Raw genomic sequence first — 17,896 nt, 5'->3', positions numbered from 1 at the left:
AAGTGTTTACAGTCAGAATATTTTTTAGGGCCAGGGAAAGCCATTAAGTTTTTTAGCTTCTTGGAGTTTCTGCTTTTACAAACCAAGCCTGTAGCTATGTGCTGATCTGCCAGGACAAGCACAAAAACCAGGAACAAGACTCTGCTGTCTACAAAAGGAACAACAGAAAACAACCGACCCAAACCAGAGCACTCCTTTTCAACATCGGTTCCTCTTTAGATGGCTGTAAAGAAAACCAGGCGGGCCCCACCTCCCCGGAGGAGCACCGGGGCTCGGTCGGGCCGGGGCAGCGTGCAGCTGATGACAGCTCCTACGGGGCCTGAGACAGCCGCAGGCCCCCAGCGTGCAGCCGCTGGCCGGGGTGCGCTTGGCAGGGGCAGACTGCCCGCCGGGACCCAACGGGAGAAGCGGCCGGCGCTGCCCGTTCGAACCGAAGGTTTAAAGGTCACGAATGGGGTGAAGGGACGTGGGGGGGGGTTCCCTGAAGCCGCTAAGCCTCCCGTCCCGAGCACGCCCGGCGAAGCGGCGCCCCCGCAGGCCCGGGCGCAGGAGGCAGAAGAGCCGGGGCGGAAGGTCCGGGCCGGCAGCTGAGGACCGGGGCGGGCGGGGCCGGCGCGGCGCAGTCCCGCCCCCCCCTTCCCCTCCTCCTCCTCCTCCTCCTCCTCCCGCCGGCAGCCTGACAGGCCGCGGGCAGCCGAGGCGCAGCGCCCGCCGGGCCACAACGCCCCCGCCCTTCGGAGGGCGCCCCCTAGCGCGGGGGCGGGGCGCGCAGCCCAACCCGCCCGCCCCGTGGCGGCTCCCACAGGGCCTGAGGCGACCCCCTCCTTCCCCCTCCCTCTGCCCCTGCCCGGCGCGGAGGCCGCGGCCGCCAACCGCCCCTGACCCGACCCGACCCGACCCGGCTCGGCCCGAGGGAAGCGCGGTGGAGGCGGCGGCGGCAGCGGCGTGGCCCCTCCCGCCCGGCGCCCCGTACCTGCCCGATGCCCCGCTGGGTCGCCGCCGTTGCCCCCGGCCCCTGCGCTCGGCCCCGCACACCCCGCGGCGGCGGCGATTGCTATGGCGGGCACACACTTTGCGCGTCACCACGCTGGGGGCCGCGTCACGGCGCGCGAGGCGGCGTCGCGAGAGGCGGCGGGGGAAGGGGAGGCGGCGAGGGCCTCGCGCTCAGCCCCCAGGGAAACGGAGTTCGCGCGAGGTGAGCCCGCTGCGCCTGCGCCCGCCCGGGAGCGGCGGCGCCGCCGCGGTGCACGCTGGGAGTTGTAGTTCCGATGTCGGCGCCGCCGCCGCGCTTTCATTAGCCCGGGCCGGCGTATGGCGGCTGCGGCAGGGGCAGAGGCAGATGGCCGGCGAAGGCGAAAGGGCGTTTTCCCGGGAGAGAGGCGAGGTTATTGACTCTGTTCCGCCCCGGCTGGCACTGAGGAGCCTCTGAGCAGCGGCTGCCGGGCTCGATACGCAGGTGTCGGTGCCGATAGCGGCGGGCGCGCCCCCGTCCCCTCCTCCAGCTCCAGCGCACATGGCGGGGGCTGCCGCCAGCTGAGCCTTCCTCTGCCTTCCTCACCGCCTGTGAACTGTTCACTGCTGAACGTTGCTGCCTGCTGCCTCCCTGTGCGGGGCCAGGACAGTGTGAGCTCTGCTTTGTTTGCTCTCTAAAAGCAGTGACACCCCAGCTCTTGCCGCAGTCCTCTAGGGATTGCCCGGGTACCGGCACAAGCTCTTCTCTTAGAAGAAGAGTAAGTAAAAGGTAGCAGGGGGCTCCCTCTCAGGGAACTAAGCACTGAGCTGCTTCCTGCCCCGTGCCCGCATTAACCCCTTCCTTACACTGCAGCTGGATAAACCCCTGCCCGAGGCTGTGCTTGGACTGGTGCAGATCCTGCTGCCTCACTGAAGTTTTGGTTAACTGCGGGACAACGACTGCAGCAGTGAGAATCATGCAGCAGAAATGCCTCTGAAGTCCACTGCCTACCCTCCCTCCCCTCATCCCCCCCCAACACTTGGCTTTTGTTGTGCAATTGAAGAAAAAAAAAGAATACTCTGGATTCCAGAGCAATAAGAGCCAAGAGGTCAGCAGTAAGCTTGCACCTCTTATCCTGTAGGATTTTGTGGCAGAGAGAGAAGTCCCTGGTGTGCAAAGAGGGGAAGGTAATCTCTGCATGTTCACCTCCGTGGGTTCCCCAGCCAGAAAGAATACACTGCCACGTGAAGGTCAACAGGTAGCAATGATGACTTAAGGCTGAATCAAACCCTGAACTCCCTTGAACAAAACAGCCACTTCTCTCCACTGCTGTAATACCCCAGAGCACCACAATACTGTGGTAAGATCAGCAATTTATAAGAGAGGATAAAACCACTTCGCCAGGCTCTAATAAGCTTCTAGGCTTAAGGACAATTAATTGTAGAATTGAAAGAGTAACTGCACTAAGAGAACCAGAGGATGCCTCAAGTACAGCTAAGATGTGGCTGGGATGCTTCAGCTACTCACAGCTCCTGACAAAGGCAGAGAACCCCAGATCCAGCCTTTGAGCAGCAGCTTCACCTTCCTGCCTGAACAGACTTCTGTTCTGAGAACAAGGAAAAAGTTTGCAACCAGGAAGCTCATGACATTCAGAGACACTCCTGACTGGTGGCTGCCTGACCAAGAGAGGAAGAACCCTTCAGGCTTTCAGGAGACTTAATTGCTTATCTTGACCTCCAACACAAATATACACTGACAAAATTTATTTGCTTCCTACACTTCACTTTTTATTAGTTGCCCCATCAGGCTGTGTGAGTCAGTTTGCTCATCTCCATGTTTCTACTTGCAATTGAGTTTCTGTTGTAGAAGCTGGTGAGACAGCTTCTGACTTAGCAGCTACCAACCTCTGCAGCATAATTGTGCTGCATAACTCACAGCACATGGGTATGAAGTCCTGTAACAGAGTCCAGTCCCCTCTTAGCACTGGTTTGTATCACACTGCTGCTGCAGTTACACATAACACCCAATTGTATTCCTTGGCAGCACCTAAGGAAGGACACAATCCCAGGAATCCAGCCTTTGGGAAGGTCTAAATCTACCCTTGCTAAAGTGCTTGTAAACTGAGCAGTGTTTCTTTACAACTCCCATGCTCCAGGGGACTGTAAAAGCCAGGCAGGAGGTCAGGTGTCTGGGGAGCTGCACCTGGGAACGAGGACATTCTCCAGGAATGCAGCAGAGGTCAGTCTGCATGTGATGCTCTCCTCTGCAGAGTGATTTCATCCCTTCCACCCTGCCCACCACCCCCAGTGCCCATGGGGAGTGAAAAGCATACACAGAGCTCTCCCAGGAAGTCCTCAGCTCCAGCCTTCCTATCATCTGTTGCTCTTCCAGCCTCGAGCTGCCAAAATAGTTCAGAACTTGTTTCATGAAGTGAGGTGCAGTACCATGGCAGCTAATACCTGCAATGATACCCCTCATGCCACAGGGGCTTTAAACACTTTCTAGACCCCTAATGACACTTGTTTGCCACGTATATAATTAACATGTAATTGTATACATGCTAAATTGTATACATGCTAAATCTCCACATGCTGTGCAAAAACATTGCTTGACAGATTACCTGATGGCCACGGGTGGCCTGCAGGCTGGCAGCCAGCACATCAGCAAGGGGGCTTCCCCTGTCCCTTGCCTGTGAGAGAAGGCAGACACTACCAGGCAGTGGGAGAAAAGAGACAGGCAGAGGGAGTAAGCAGAGGAAAACAGTGCAGAGGGACCCTCCGTGTCTGGGCAGACTGAGCAGAGCAGAGGGGCTGCAGGCATTGCCTCAGGTTACCTGCAATCCAGGTGACTGAGGGCAAATGGGGGCAAAGTGTGTGTCCTCAGCACCCCTGACAAATGATGTGTGGCAAGGGAATAGTCCAATCACTAGATGGCACACCAGGATCATCACACCAGACCGTCATCCCCTTGGGAAGAGAAGAAATGGAGCAAAATAGCCCAGAGCTCAAATTAACAAGCAAACATCTGGGCCTGATGTGCTTAGAAAACACATCTACTGTGCACACACATAAAGCAAGAACATCCAGCAACTGGGCAGAGAAATAAAATGTAAATAAAAGTGCAGACAAAATCTGCTCATTCTATCAAATACTGCCTGTTTCCTTTGCTATTTCTGACTCAAAATGAGTAAAACAGGGGAGACCAACTCATGAGTGGAGTGTGGAGAGGCAATGCAGAGGACAGCAGAGGTGGAAGCTGTACCAGGCAGTGCAGTTACCACCTCTTCCCAGAGCTAAGCCTGCTCCTGTGTCTGGAGAGAGCACTTTGGTTTTCCTTCCAGTCACTGTTATGGGAAGTTTGTGCACAGGTGTAAACCTCTTGCTTTCCAGTTGTACACCACCCAAATCCTGACCACACTTCAGGAATGCTGCACAGCACCCCTGCTGGGCTGAGTCTTGCTCAGAGCTTTGTGCTCAGCTTGTCACAGGCACCTGGCAGCTTCAGGCAGGTGTTGATACCTCTCCACTCTCCCAAGTTGCTGTAAAGTGGGGATATTAATGAGTCTTGTGATGTATGGGCTGTGTAGTACCCAGAGCCATGATCCAGAAACTGGGAAAGAGACTTTGGAGTAGTGGAAGTGGACAGGTAAACCAAGCACACAAAATATACAAGGGAAAATATGAAAAATGTAGGGGATAGTAAGTATACAGAAAGTGGAATTTTGGCACTAAGATATGGTTTTCTGACTAAACTCATTTCTCTAACTGGGAATGAGTTAAAAGTTCATTTTAGACACTACACAACACCATTTGCTTGTTTTTGTGCCTTAACAAGGGTTTTTTCTCTTCTTTACCTCATTTGTTACCATAGCAAACAGCCACTCAACCAGCAAAGAAAACTCTCCATACAGAAGGAAGCAAGAAAAGAGTGTACACAGCATGCTGTGAAATGCCTGCAAGACACACACTGGGAATATAAACAAATTCCTCCTAATGTTTTCCAGCAGCTAGGATCTTAGGGATTACTTGTAACAACAGCAGCTTCAAAAAACAAAGACTAAACAAACCCAGGAAAGAGTATGTTTTAAAAACAACTATTATTTGTTAAAATAGGGAGTGTGATTTTGTTTTTTCTCTTAAAAGAGATTACAAATCCTTAAGTAGAGGTTATATATCTGTTCTCTTTGTGACTTCTCTCTACAGGAGTTAATTGGGTCAAGTATCTGTATGTGACAGTTTTGATGCATGGGAAAACGATAAGCAAATTGGTGAAGGCAAGTTGTAATGACTCCTGGCACTCTAGATGTGTGTAAACATGTTAATTGTGGATTCATGAGTTGATTTATCACTGAGGAATTCCATCAAGGGTCTTGGTAACAGCTGTATGATGTTTGTCATATGCAGCTTCTTCAGTATTTGGTAATCCTAACCTTTAGGTTGGCAGCAGTGGTGGTTGCAGCTCTCAAAGTTCTGCAGGTATTAAGTTCAAGGAGTAATGCTGCAATCACCAAGACATTTGGACCTGGACCATGGCAAAGTCTGAATACAGATCACTTTACCCCTACTTACTTTCAGCCACACCTAGGAAGAAGCCCTGGAGCTGCATGAGCAGCACAGAGTATTCAGCAGCTTTTGACATGGGAAAAATCACCAGCTGAGGTGAGGTGGGGTGATGTCAGCTGCAGAGAGGGACAGACTGCAGGAGCTTTTGCTGGGATTTACTCAAGGCACTTGCTCTAAGTGACCGTCTCCCATCAAACTTCATATTTTTTTACCAGAAGGGAATGACTTCCTCTGGCAACACCTTCCTTTATACTGCCCTGACTCCAAACAGCCTCTGCAGCCCCAGAAATGCTCCAGAACAAGGACTTTCCAGGGCAGATTATTGAAACACTGAACACTGTCAAGCCCACATACCTTGGAAGTGCAGATGGGCCTTGGCACATGATGTTAAATGGCAGCAGAACCGGATCCCTGCTGTCACAGGTGACTTCATAAAGTACTGGTTCTGCTGCTGAATTCAAAATGCTGGGTTCAGACAGCAGCAGCAGCCCAAGGGTTCTTCCCTCTTCCCCTCACCCTGCCATGCAGATGGCAATGTCTCTTCTTCCATGTGCTTTGTAGCCCTTGTCCGTGGGGAGGGAATACTGCAAGAACAAAGTTTCCCAAATTTCTTTGCATGAACAAAACCAAAGCACTTGATGGCAGGGCAGATGGGGAAGGGAAATATCACTGAATTTTTAGGAATTCAATCTGGTGCCAATCCAGAAAGGAGAAAAATCCCAGTACTTCCCAGGGCACACTGCACTCTGTTAGCAGCTGCAGAGAGATGCTCATGGGCTTTGCTCTCCATGGAGCTTTGTTTGTGAACACTTAGCTGCATTTCTGTTCCTTTCTGTTCCTTCTGTTCCTGTCTGTTGCTTTTGGGATACAGATAAGTGTTGAGAGGCAGATTTTTGTCCTTATCCTAAAATCAGCATTAGTAAAAGTGATAACCAAAATATCTAAATGTCCTCTCTGCTTCCGGACCCCAGGTTAGGAGCAGCTCAGGAGCTCTGGTAATGACCACAAATGGTAGCAAATGGGTGACCTGAAGCTCTGCTCCACCTTCCCAGGGAAAAGCCCCGGGGTTTTCTCTGTAACACACACACCCCTTATCTGTGGTGACAGAGGTTTCTGAGGAAGATACATTTTTACCACTTCAGACAGCAAAGGAAAAAAGAAGCATAAACTTTGTTTATACTGAAATTTCAGTACCAATTTCAGTACCCAATGTTTACAAGTAAGTGTGTATCATTCAGGCACTGTGAGTACACCTGGCTTGCAACACTATTGCAAGGTGCCTTGGCATGGCAAACCTCAAACATGACCAACAATGAAGTCTGAAAAGCCATAGGTTCCACCAGGACTAACTGCTGTCTTGTATGTATGTGGATATATGTATCTACCTGCTTTTGCTCTTTTTTTTTTTTTTTTTTTCTTCTCTTTTTTTTTTTTTTTTTTTTTTTTTTTTTTTTTTTGAGAGGGAGGGAGAGAGTTTTACTCTTGATTCCGTGATTCCTTCTGCTTCAAGTCTTCTTCAGAGAAAAAGATCCTTCGGAGAGCTGGACTTACCAGATCACCAATTTGACTGGGAAGAACTGACAAGAATTTTCCCTGTATTACCTTATTTGACATTCTCTGTTTTGTGTAATGTTTGTATGCTTATCACAATTCATTACATTTAGTGTAATGTCTGGGCAGTAATCTTCAGTGTAGTGTGGGAGGGAAACAATACTTTATCCCAAAGAGAAGTTAAAAGGATGGGAGGAAGTGATGAGATGTTTATGGCTTTTACAGGCTGTTTGGACAACAGAATTCACAGGAGAGCCACAAAGCTTCGAGCCAGGAAGAAAGAGGGAGGCATGTTTAGCCACTTTTTGAGGCTATGATGCTATTTTCCATGAAGCAGAGCTTTGCATCATGGCTGTGAGTACCAAGGTTTATTTTGTTTAGTCCTTAGATTGTGGGAGTGAAATGCTGGTCTTCTGGAAATACGTGGGATGTATGTTAGTGACTTAAGATAATAAAAGCAAGATTTCACCACAGACATTTTGAATCATCTCCATCCCAGCCCCTCCCAGCACATTGGCTGGGATCTTTCCCAGCCAGTTTTGCAGCAGACAGGTGCATCAGGCCCTGCCACCTGCCTGGTGAGCTCCTGATACCCCACCTTCTCCCAGTAGTTACTGGTACCCAGCATTACGTTCTCCCAGGCCACAGAAAACTGCCCATGAGCACTGGGAAAATCTCCTGGAAGATGAATCCCCAAGGGGGAGCTGCAGGGAACTGTTCCCCACCGTTTTGGGAGATGAATATTTAGTGTTTGCTTTAGAGCAGCAGCTACAGATCTAGCTGTGCCACTACCCATATCTCACAAAGGGCCATCAGCTAAAAAGGGAGTGCTGAGGTCTCCCAGCTCCAGTTCTGAATTAATTTCCTCATTGCCTGGAGTCATTTCAGCTTCGTTCCCCCAAGAGCCTTGTAAAATGGGAAAGGAGGAGGAACAAAGTAGCTTTCTTGTGGCCAGGTACATTCACAAAACTTTCCAACTGGAGAGGCTCCCCACACTTTTAGAGAAAAGTTTTTGCTCCTCTTCCCACTGCTACTTTGCTCTCTTGGTTCTCCCTGGCTGAACCTTTACCAAGACTTTGGTAACACAAATTTTGTAGTTGGAGGAGCTATAGCTCTCACCCTGTGCATGCAGGAGAATGTGTAACCCTGCAGATGTTTATCATACCCCCCAGCTTCTACAACCCTTCCTCAGGAAACAGTTCCCAATGCTGGGAATTTGCTCAGGTAGGAATAATTCCCAGGAGGGATTCACAGCTGGCTGAGAGAGGTTTGCTTGAGGGGGTGGCTGTGGCTCCCCTCTTCCCATACAAATATCAGATGCAGCATCCTCATCCCTCAACTGTTTTCTGGAAGGAGTCTGACTTTGCCCTGTGCTTCTGCCACAGTCACAGCATCAAGGTCTGCAAGTTCTGCTCAGGGCCTCATCACATCTCTGATTGCTCGAGCTGGGGAACTGCTGGCACCACTCATGTCCCAGACCTCCCCTGGGAATTCAGCAATCTCTTTCCCATGCAGACACCATCTGGGAGCAATCCATTCCAGCTCAGCTCTGCACCCAGTTTGTATGGAAGCAATTTTAAACACAGGGTGTGGACTACTCGAACACAACTAAGAAAATGAAAGGTGACTAAGAAAAACAAGTTTCTGTGCTGCTGAATACATCTCCAGCCTGAAACAGCTGAAGAGCTCTGAGATTCTCCTGCTAAGTCCTCAGAGTTGCACAGATTTCCTGAAAACATCAAAGCCTCCTGAGAGCCAGAGCTCTTCCTGTTTCCAGCTTGTCTTCCAGCAGAGCTGAGGGCATGGCACTCACTTTCAGAAATACCTTTTCTGCCTGGTGGTCTTGCAGGAACCTGTATGAAGAGAAAAACCATCTCCACCAATTGTTTTTCATTCCTGTGGAGCAAGCAGCTGTCCAAAGGAGCAACCAGGGCTGTCACCTCCTGCTGCAGCTCTCTGCCCCATGTCCTCTCCATTCATGACTCCATAGCAAAGCACAGCACGGTTGCTGTTAGTGGATGTACACAAACTTGTCTGGGTAAACTTCACTCCAATTAATTGGCTGATTTCTAATCCTCTGTAGCTACAGTTCCAGTAATTCTCTGGCTTCTTCCATTTCTTCTTTTGCAGTTTTCTTTAACTTTACCCCTAATAATTCACATAATTCTGGTTGCTATGCAGTGTATCCAGGCTCAGACATCTGTAACAATCCCCCACCACAGGCGTGTGCATCTTGGCTGCAGCATGGATGCTTTGCTGATTAACTTGCCTTTTTCTGCATGGTTATTTTGGATCCTTGAAGTAAACAGAAAATAAAACCATTACTAATACCTTCGCTCTCCTAGTGCCAATTAACTTCAGCAAATTAATCCTTTTCCAACATCATCCTTTGTGTGGTCTAGACCAGGGTTCAGACAGTAATATAAACTGTATGACTTAATTACCTCTCTGCTTTTGTTCTCAGTAGTGCCATGCAGAAAAGGAAGGGAGCTAGAGGAGAGCAAGAAGGTGGCACAGTACAGCTGCAAGTCAGAAAAGGTACATTTGGTCATCTCCATGTGTCCTGTGCTGAGTCATTACATAGGGTGATGAGGGGGAAATCCCAGAGGCTGCTTCCTCAGCCAGAAGCTGAAAAAAGGTAAGGATCTGAGTCCTGTTCCCCCTTATGCTGAGCACACATCCCAGTCTCTGGAATATTAAAAGGCAACAATTTGCTGCTTCATCAGCCTTTGAGAGTGCCTGAAAGGGAGAGCTGTACAGCTCCCAAAGCTCTTCCAGTAGGTGTGTTGTCACCTTAACAGCTTCTCTGGTTTGTAAACACTAAGTTTCCAGAAGTAATTGCCCAACCTCCTGATTGCATTGTCCTCCCCATTGGACTGCTGATAGCCTGGGCTGGGCAGGTCAGATTGGGTTTGAGCAGTGAAGGGCATCCTTCTGCCCAGGTTCCAGACACGTAGGAGAGGAAATAACGTGTTAGTGTTAGTGTTGCTTCCTGTTTTATGAATGCCAGCTGCCTCAAGACTGCCTCCTTCATACGTACAATTTCCCTACTGAAATGCATCCACCACCAAAGTTATTTTGCTAAACCAGGCCCCAGAGATTGAGCCCCTTGCAGGAATAAAAAACCGTTCTTGAAACAAGGATGTTTCCTTAAGCTTCTGATCCTCAGAAGCAATTGTAAAGCCAGAGAAATTAATGAAAGGGGGAAATGCTGTTTAGTGTCGTTTCCTTGGTGTTTGTTTAGGGGTTGCTTTTCAAAGCATGAAATCACCTATTGCGGGGGAAAAGCAGAGTACAGTGATGTTAGATTATTCCAAAATTCACATACCACCCACTGCAGGATGACAGAGACCACAGAGAGCAGGGAATTGCAGCAGTATATACCCACTGAGGGAGTGAGTCAGAATAACTGCTCTAAGTTTCCCTTCCCAAAGACAGGGCATGCTGAGATGTTAGAGCATCATTTGTGGATTTTAAGCACATCAGTTTCTAACATTAGTGTGGTTATGTTAACCTTCAGCTCCACCAATGCTTTAGAATGATGCTTTGGCATCACAAGAAATGCAACTAATATCTATCAGCAATAAAACAAGGGAGGGTGTCAGAGTAGCAACAAAGAAAATGCAGGTACAAATCAGGGGATGCTATGCCTTGCTTTTAGTTGTATGGAGTTTTAAACATTTAAATGCTAATTGCAGCACAGTGTGCTGGGGAAACCCCTCCAGTACAACAGGGTCTGCAGGGGGGGATGTGGGCAATGGCTGCAGGTGAGACAAGACCATGGATACCAGGGGAGTGTCAGGAAAGGAGCATCTCCTGGTGACACTAACATTTCACTGCCCAAACAAGTAGTCATATATATGACCAGAAAGTCTCACATGGTGTGTTGCCTCAGGATGACAGTAGTGAAAAGGAAGCATTAATTCTAATAAAGAAAAGTGAAATCAACAGTAATTTCTACATATGTGCTTCTTAAATCAAATAATTTGCAGTGATTACAGGTGGTCTAATGAGAAAAAAAGATTATCTCCCCCATGAAGAACAAAGAAGATCATATTGAAAAACAAAGAAAAAAGCTAGCTGTCTGGTTTTGTGGCTATAGATTAACAAGAAACCCTGGATGAGTCTACAGAAAAGGAGAAGCAAATCTAGGTCTTAGAAGCTTTAATATGAAAAACATAGTAAGTTGTCTTCCTAAACTTTGATAATCCACCTAGAGCCTCTCTTCCCGTTGTACACCTGCTCAGAATTGAAAGTGTTTTATTATTAGTAATTTAATTGCATTCCCCTCTTCCAAATCAAACTCCTCTTTTTGCCACCTTCATCTGTGACAGTAAATTTCAGGATAAACAATTGAAGTACAGCTGTGAAATGAGCAAGCCAGGAAAGCCTTGCTGTTTCTAGTTGGTCTACAGCCATCCCACCTGACAGCATCGTTCACATAGCCCACACTTATGGTAAAGCCCCAGGGTCTTCATCAACAAACACTCTGAGTGACAAGAGCTTCAACTACAGAGAGAAGAGCAGGGACTGAGTAGCCTCTTGCTCCTCCATAAATAGCAAATACCTTCTCCTCTTAAAGGGATAGGAAGCCAGGAGCTGAGGAGATCCCAGAACCAGCAGGGCAGGGATCTCACCAGTCAGTGCTCATACCTGAGCCAGACAGACTGAGAGGCAATCTTCAGCATCAACCAAGAACCCAGATGAGCAGGCAAGCTCATGATGAGGCAGAACCAAAGTCAAAACAAGTTCACAGACCACACTGAGATACACCAACCAGAACAGAACATCACCCAGTGCTAAGTGCCCAGGGCTGGGTTTAAATAGATCCCCTGTGCCAATGGGCAGAGGGGAGCGAGGGGGGTGGGTGGAAGCTCTATGTGTGGCTGGTTTGGGCCATTAAGGCCCAGCCATGACATCTGCAGCCCAACACAGGGACAGTGTTATTACACAGAGGAAAACCCCCACATACAGTGTTACTGAAGTTAATTTCCCAGGAGAAGTCTTACTGCAGCACTGGAAGAAAGATCTTGGCAGACAAGTGTTAATGAAAACCTATTCACTTTGGTCATGTTTTGTGTCACCCTCTTTGACCCACAGCTAATGACAGCAAAGCAGAGCTGGGTATAGACAAAAGCAAAGCTACCACCAGCCTCCCCCCAGCTCTGTGACCCTTCTCCTCTCTTCACAGAAGGAGGTTGCCTTGTTTCTTTGGAGTGACAGGAAAGTTGCACTGGAGGCTGTAGCTCCAATAAGGACAAGCCAAGAGCTGTCTGTTGGAAAGACACAGTACTTTGATGCCTTCATGTTGTAGTTTCCAAAGGACAAGCTGGGAGCAGGGGAAGGTCAGGAGGTAAATTTTCATCCTGTGACCTCCTCTTGTCTTAGGGGATTGAAATGTTCTTGGACACAGAAAGCCCATACTGCCCAGGAAAGGATCAGTTTGGAGTGGGAATGAATGTTGTGCTCTTCTTACTGCAGCTGCTGGAGCCAACTGGCTTGATTGGAAGGAGGGTTTAAAAGGAGCGAGGTGGAGCTGGGAGTGTGGAGATACATGGTTTCTCAGGGTGGGATTTGAAGCAAACAAGAGTTTGGTAGTGCCTTATTGTAAGACTATTTTGCTCCTTTACTATTCAGTTGCACCACAGCGTGTGGCTCAGGCTACATGGAGCAAGAAAAGAGCTACCTAACTAAAATGTTTTTGACCTTGTAGTGAATACACTAAAGAGTCTTCACAGGTAATTCTTACTCGTGCTGGAGCTCTGGGATAAGCTTTGTACTCCTTGAGCTGTGGGTTTAGTTTTGCTCTGCTCTATGGGAGGTCTGAACACTGTGGGGCTCCTGTGGGCTCTGCAGGGGGGCTTTGCTGCTGGTCTCACAGTCCTTGTAGTAGGTGGGTAAGCAGAGTGAGACCTGCTTCAGGCAGGTACCCTGCTGTGAGGATTCCCAGGAGCAGCTGCCCGACCTTTTCTAATAAGGTGTTGCCTTGTGTTAGTTCTTAAAGTTGTTACTTTTTGTTCTTTAAATATGTCACTGTCTCTCCCCTAAGCAAAGCATCCCATCTTGCCCTCTCTCCCTCCTGTTACTCTGTGTATTGTCACATCTCTGCCGGTCCCTTCTCTGACCTGAAATTGTAAACCCTTCTACCCTCCTCCACAAGAGGCTGTGTCTTGTTTTACCTTCCTGCTGCTTTCTCCAGGTGTTCCAGTTGCTTTCTCCAATTCTACCACCTAGCATCTGAGAATGAGGTATTGCAGCCTGAAGTGTTTCAAGTGAACTCTGCTGAGTTATGCAATTACATTACAGCATTTCCATACTGCAACCCTTCCCAAAGCAGCCCACCATGGGGTTAAGAAAGCAAAATAAATGCCTGCTCTCCGAGCAGAAAGATCTTGCTCCATAACAGCACAGAATCTTTTCTGGATTACTGCAGATCCTAACTGCAGAGGAAGCAGAAGAAGGGAAGAGAAGAGGAAGCATTCAAGTTGTTTTATGAAATGAGAATTGCCTTTAAATTGTTCATAACGAAACTCTCTTGTCACTGCTCACCAGTGTGTGAGTTTTAGCCCCTTCTAGCGGGGAAAGAAGGAAGCTGCAGACTGAGTGGTGAGGTGCAAGTGAAACCCAAGCTGGGTAAATGTCCATGAAGCTGAACCACGATAAACCTAACAGGCTCTTCTGAGATGAGGCTCCACGGGAACTCCTTCACCCCAAAGCCTAATGTTACAGTAACGCTGCTGTTAGAAGTAAGCTGGACTTCTGTTTCTGATTTTTCACGTTCTTTCCCTCTGTGTGACTGCTCGTGTCCTTTCAGGATGGAAACCACTTTGGCAGCTCCTGCAGGTTTCCCATCCTGCAGTCTGGATCTGCCTGCTCTGAGCGAGGGATGGGCTGGAGCGAGTTCCCTTCTCCCACAGGGGGAAGGTGCAGCAGCAAGCAAAGGGAACAGGGAAAAAACATCTGAAAGAAGAGATGGGGAAATCAGACACTGAGTAAAGGAATGAGGAAAAGAAGACAGCACAGGTGTGGTTGAGCAGGTGAATGGTAATGTGCTGCAGAACACTGTAGCACTGCTGGAAAGGGAAGGTCCACAGGAAGCAGGATTACTGTCACCATGGACACTGATGCCACTCAGTGTGGCCATCACACTTAGAATCCAGATGTACTCTGGTTTCAGAGCACTGAAGGCAAAGCTGTGCTGCCCTTCTGATCGGATATAGATATGTAGTTTTCTCCTGCTCTACAGACACGCCTCTCAGAGCCTTTCCCCCTCCATGGGGTAAGTAGATGCTTTTATAACTTTAGTGGAAAGTTTTTGCAAGGGCATTTCAACTCCATACATGTTTTGTGGATTCCACAGCTCAGAGCATTTATGCAAGGATGCAGAGATCTTCTCAAATCCTTTCATCACCTCTTTTAAAGACCCAGGAGTGGAAAGAGGGCCGGGAGTATCTAGAGCAGTGCTGACCTCCCAGTTAGCACATTGAGCATCAGTGCAGCAGTGACTTGATGGACAGTTTGGTCTGGACACAAAACTGAAGCCTGATGGCTCCATGTATTGAGATCTAACTTGAAGCTGTGACCAGAGAAGCTGTGAAAGGTAGCACTTCAAAAGTGCCTTTTCCAAGTAGCATAAAACTTCATAAATTGTCCTTTGCTGGACACGAATGACATAGCCAAGTGCAGGAGTGCTCATGGTTATGAGAGGATCAATTAGGGCATGTTGATGAATAATGCATGTGTAGCTTAGGAGGGATGGATGACATCGGTTTTATTTTTGTACTGTTAATTGAGAGCAATTCTAGGACAGAAAAAAAGCACAAGGGAAAGATGGGGAACTTTGGGGGAGATTCTGGTCAGAGTGCCAGAGGCTGGAGGCTCACCAGCAGTGCTTCCTGTCCATTAAGCTGTATAAACCTCAGGAAGAGGAATTGTACTAATGTCCTCTACAGCTGCTAATCCATGTAACCGATACTGCCCAGGAACCCAATTCAGGCTGTAAATGATACAAGCATTTAAAGAGATAGAAGTTGAAGCTGTTGCTTTGAAATCTGATGGTCTTTGCTGTATTAAGATAATGTCTGCCTTGCTCTTTTGAGGCCAGCTTGTAGGATATCAGCAAGCCCTATTTATCATTGAAGATGATGTTTTGCTGTTTCTTGAGTGTGCAGGGATCTCTAGATGAGAGCTGGTGCTGGAGGAAGCCCGGGATCCTGGCAGGAAATTATCTGTTGCTGCTCATATGTGCCAAAGTTCCCTGCATACCAGTGTGCAGCTGTGTTGTGAGATCAGGTCAAAATCAACTGCTTTACAGAATTTATGGGTCTGTGTGCTGGTTGGGTTTGCAAAATCCAGGGAGGCTGTCAGCCCTGAGATTGGGGTGATTGCTGCAGGCTAGAGCAGGAGCCTGGCACCAGAGGAGGAATGTTCCATGTCCCTTTGCTTTGGTGTTTCCCAACACTCAGCTATGGGAATTTCCTCATGCTTGGGTGCCTGCCCGGCTCAGAGGGAAGCCTGCTGCAGGTGTCCAATGGCATTAATTGAGGCAAAGGACATGGGGGAAGGACAAAAGGCACATCACTGTGGTGAGCAACCAGCCACTGGCCTGGGGAACCATGTACATTTTTGCCCACTTTTGGTGATGGTTGACTATGTGTGAAAGGTTGTGAAGGGACTTGGAGGATTGTGTGAATGTGTGAACGGCTGCTCCACTCATGCTGGGTGGGAACCACTGATCCCACTTAGATTTCAGACCAGCTCTTAATTGGCTTACTCTGGGGAGAGGTCACTCCTTCAGCCTAATCTTCCACAGTGCTGCTAGAGGTCAGCTCGTACCTCTTTAAGGAGCAGTTTCTTTTTGTCTTGCTTTTTTTTTTTTTTTTTTTTTTTTTTTTTTTTTTTTTTTCCCTTTAACAGGAGGAAACACCAAGCCCCCTGTAGCTTGGGGTGGGCAGGAGACTCATGTGGTGTCAGCAGTGTCCTGGCAGTGATGGTTATCAGGTGGTGGAGGTGAGCGACAGGCTCCCCTCTGGCCAGGCCCTCATTGGGTCACATCTGAAATGCCCTGTGCAGGTTTGAAACCCTCCAGTAAGTGCAAGAGGTGAAATTCAGTGAGTTCTGTGAAAGGGCTGGGACACACCAAGCACGGGCTGAGCTGCAGGAAGGTTTGGGTGAGCTCAGCCTGGCAGCTGTGTGGAGGTGGCGGAGCCAGGTTCATGGCAGGAGAACGAGAGTCGATGGTTGTAAACGCAAATGGGTCTCGTATCAGACTGCCCGCCAGGGAACGGTTCTCTCCCTGGAAGCCCAGCGCCGGAGCGGGGCCCCGGAGGCTGCAGGAGGCTCCCCGGTGCCGGGTTCGATGCCCTGACTGGACCGGGCCGGGAGCAGAGCTGCGCCCCTGCCTCGATGGGGAGGATGGAGGAAGGACCCCCTGATCCCCTCAGCTTAGTGCCCGCCTGGGGGGGGGAGAGCGGCGTTACGCTCGCACTCCATGCCGGAGCTCTCCCCACCGCCGCCGGCACCGGCAGAAGCAGCCGAGCCTCCGCCGCTTCCCGCCCCGACCCCGTAGGCTCCGCTCCCGGGCCTGCCCGGGCGGCCGATGGGGCCACGCGGGACTCCGGCTGGCGGCACCGCTGAGCATCCCCGTCCCGCGGCGATCGGACCCCGACGGCCGCCGAGGGGAGCGGGGCCCCCCGAGTGCCGGTGCGCACCGCCCGGACCGGCGGCTTCCCGCCCGCTGGGGCCGGGAGGAACCTTTCTCCGCCCTGCGGAACCTTTGCGGCGGAGGCGCCTGTTGCTGCCCGGGGGATCCTGCGGCTGCTCCGGCGGGGGGTGGGGGGCCGGACGCTGGGTGATGCGGCCCCGAGCGGCGGCGGAGCGCTGAGGCCGGGACGGAGGCGGGCGGGCTGCCGCCAGCTCCCGAGGCTCGCCGCGGCCCGCAGCCTCCCCGCCCCCCCGCCGAGGTGAGAGCTCGGCGGTGCCGTGTGGCGCCGTGGGGGCGCCGGCGCCGCCGCCACAATGGGAGGGGGCCGGGAAGAGGCGCGCCGGCGGAGGCCCGCGGCCGCCCGCCCCGCCCCGCCCCACCGGGACTCTGTGGGGAGCAGCGTGCGGCGACGGCGCCCGGCCCGGCCCCGGGGGGCTGTAGCGGTGGGCGAATGGGCTGAGGAGGGTGGTGGGGCGACGGCTGCCGGGGCGGGGGGGGGAGAAGGGGGGCGGTGGAGTGGGGGCGGCGGCGAAACCTCCCCACGGTGTGAGGGGGCTGAGGCGAGCGGGCACCCGGGGGGGGGGGGGGGTGTCAGGTCCCGGTACCGGCGGGGTGAGGGAAGCCGGGGGTTGCCGGGCTCGGGGTTGAGCCTGGGGGCGCGGGTCCGGCTGAGGCTGCGCCCGGGGCTACCGTGGGAGTGGGGCCACCGGCCCGGGGACCGCCGGGCTCCGGGGCCTGACGGGCAGCTCGCCTCCCATCGAGTTCCGGGGCCTCAGTGGGGCGGGCACCCGGGGGGCTGCGCCTGACCCCGGGGGTGTCCGGGCTCCTCGGGGCCGGCCCGTGCTGGGAGGAAGGGAGGGAGGGAGGGAAGCGAGGCGGAGGGGCCGGGGCAGCGGTAGCGGTGCAGGCACAGTCCCGCTGTGCCCCCGCAGCAGCTGTCTGTGAGAGTGGAAAACAGACACGCCGAGCAAGGGTGTGGGGTCTGTGTGCGACTTGTGGGTGAGCTCTGGAGGGAGAAGGCTCGGGGTGTTGAGTTGTTACCTTCTCTTTCTTGACCCTTCCTCACCGCTTTAAAAGTTGCTCCCTCCGTGCAATAGTTTCTGTTTCCCTGTGCTGGTGTTTCCACCC

The 17,896-nt window shown here is 51.0% G+C and overlaps 1 protein-coding gene across 5 annotated transcripts in view; it reads right to left on the bottom strand.

The window, feature by feature from the left end:
- DCAF1 (DDB1 and CUL4 associated factor 1) overlaps positions 1-5,954 on the bottom strand; it is a 53,113-nt gene extending 47,159 nt beyond the window's left edge. For 2 of the 5 annotated variants that reach the window (XM_071755599.1, XM_071755602.1), the window contains exon 1: positions 5,869-5,954. In XM_071755599.1, the coding sequence (XP_071611700.1) occupies positions 5,869-5,947 (79 nt within the window). In that variant the 5' untranslated portion in view covers positions 5,948-5,954. Of the gene's footprint in view, positions 1-178; positions 273-973; positions 1,198-5,868 lie in introns of those variants that run through there. The other 3 variants (XM_071755598.1, XM_071755600.1, XM_071755601.1) reach the window with 3 other exon arrangements.
- Positions 5,955-17,896: the final 11,942 nt, after the last annotated feature.

Source organism: Heliangelus exortis, chromosome 12, assembly GCF_036169615.1.
Source record: "Heliangelus exortis chromosome 12, bHelExo1.hap1, whole genome shotgun sequence".
NCBI classification, from domain to species: Eukaryota; Metazoa; Chordata; class Aves; order Apodiformes; family Trochilidae; genus Heliangelus; species Heliangelus exortis.
This window is presented reverse-complemented; position numbering and strand designations above follow the sequence as displayed.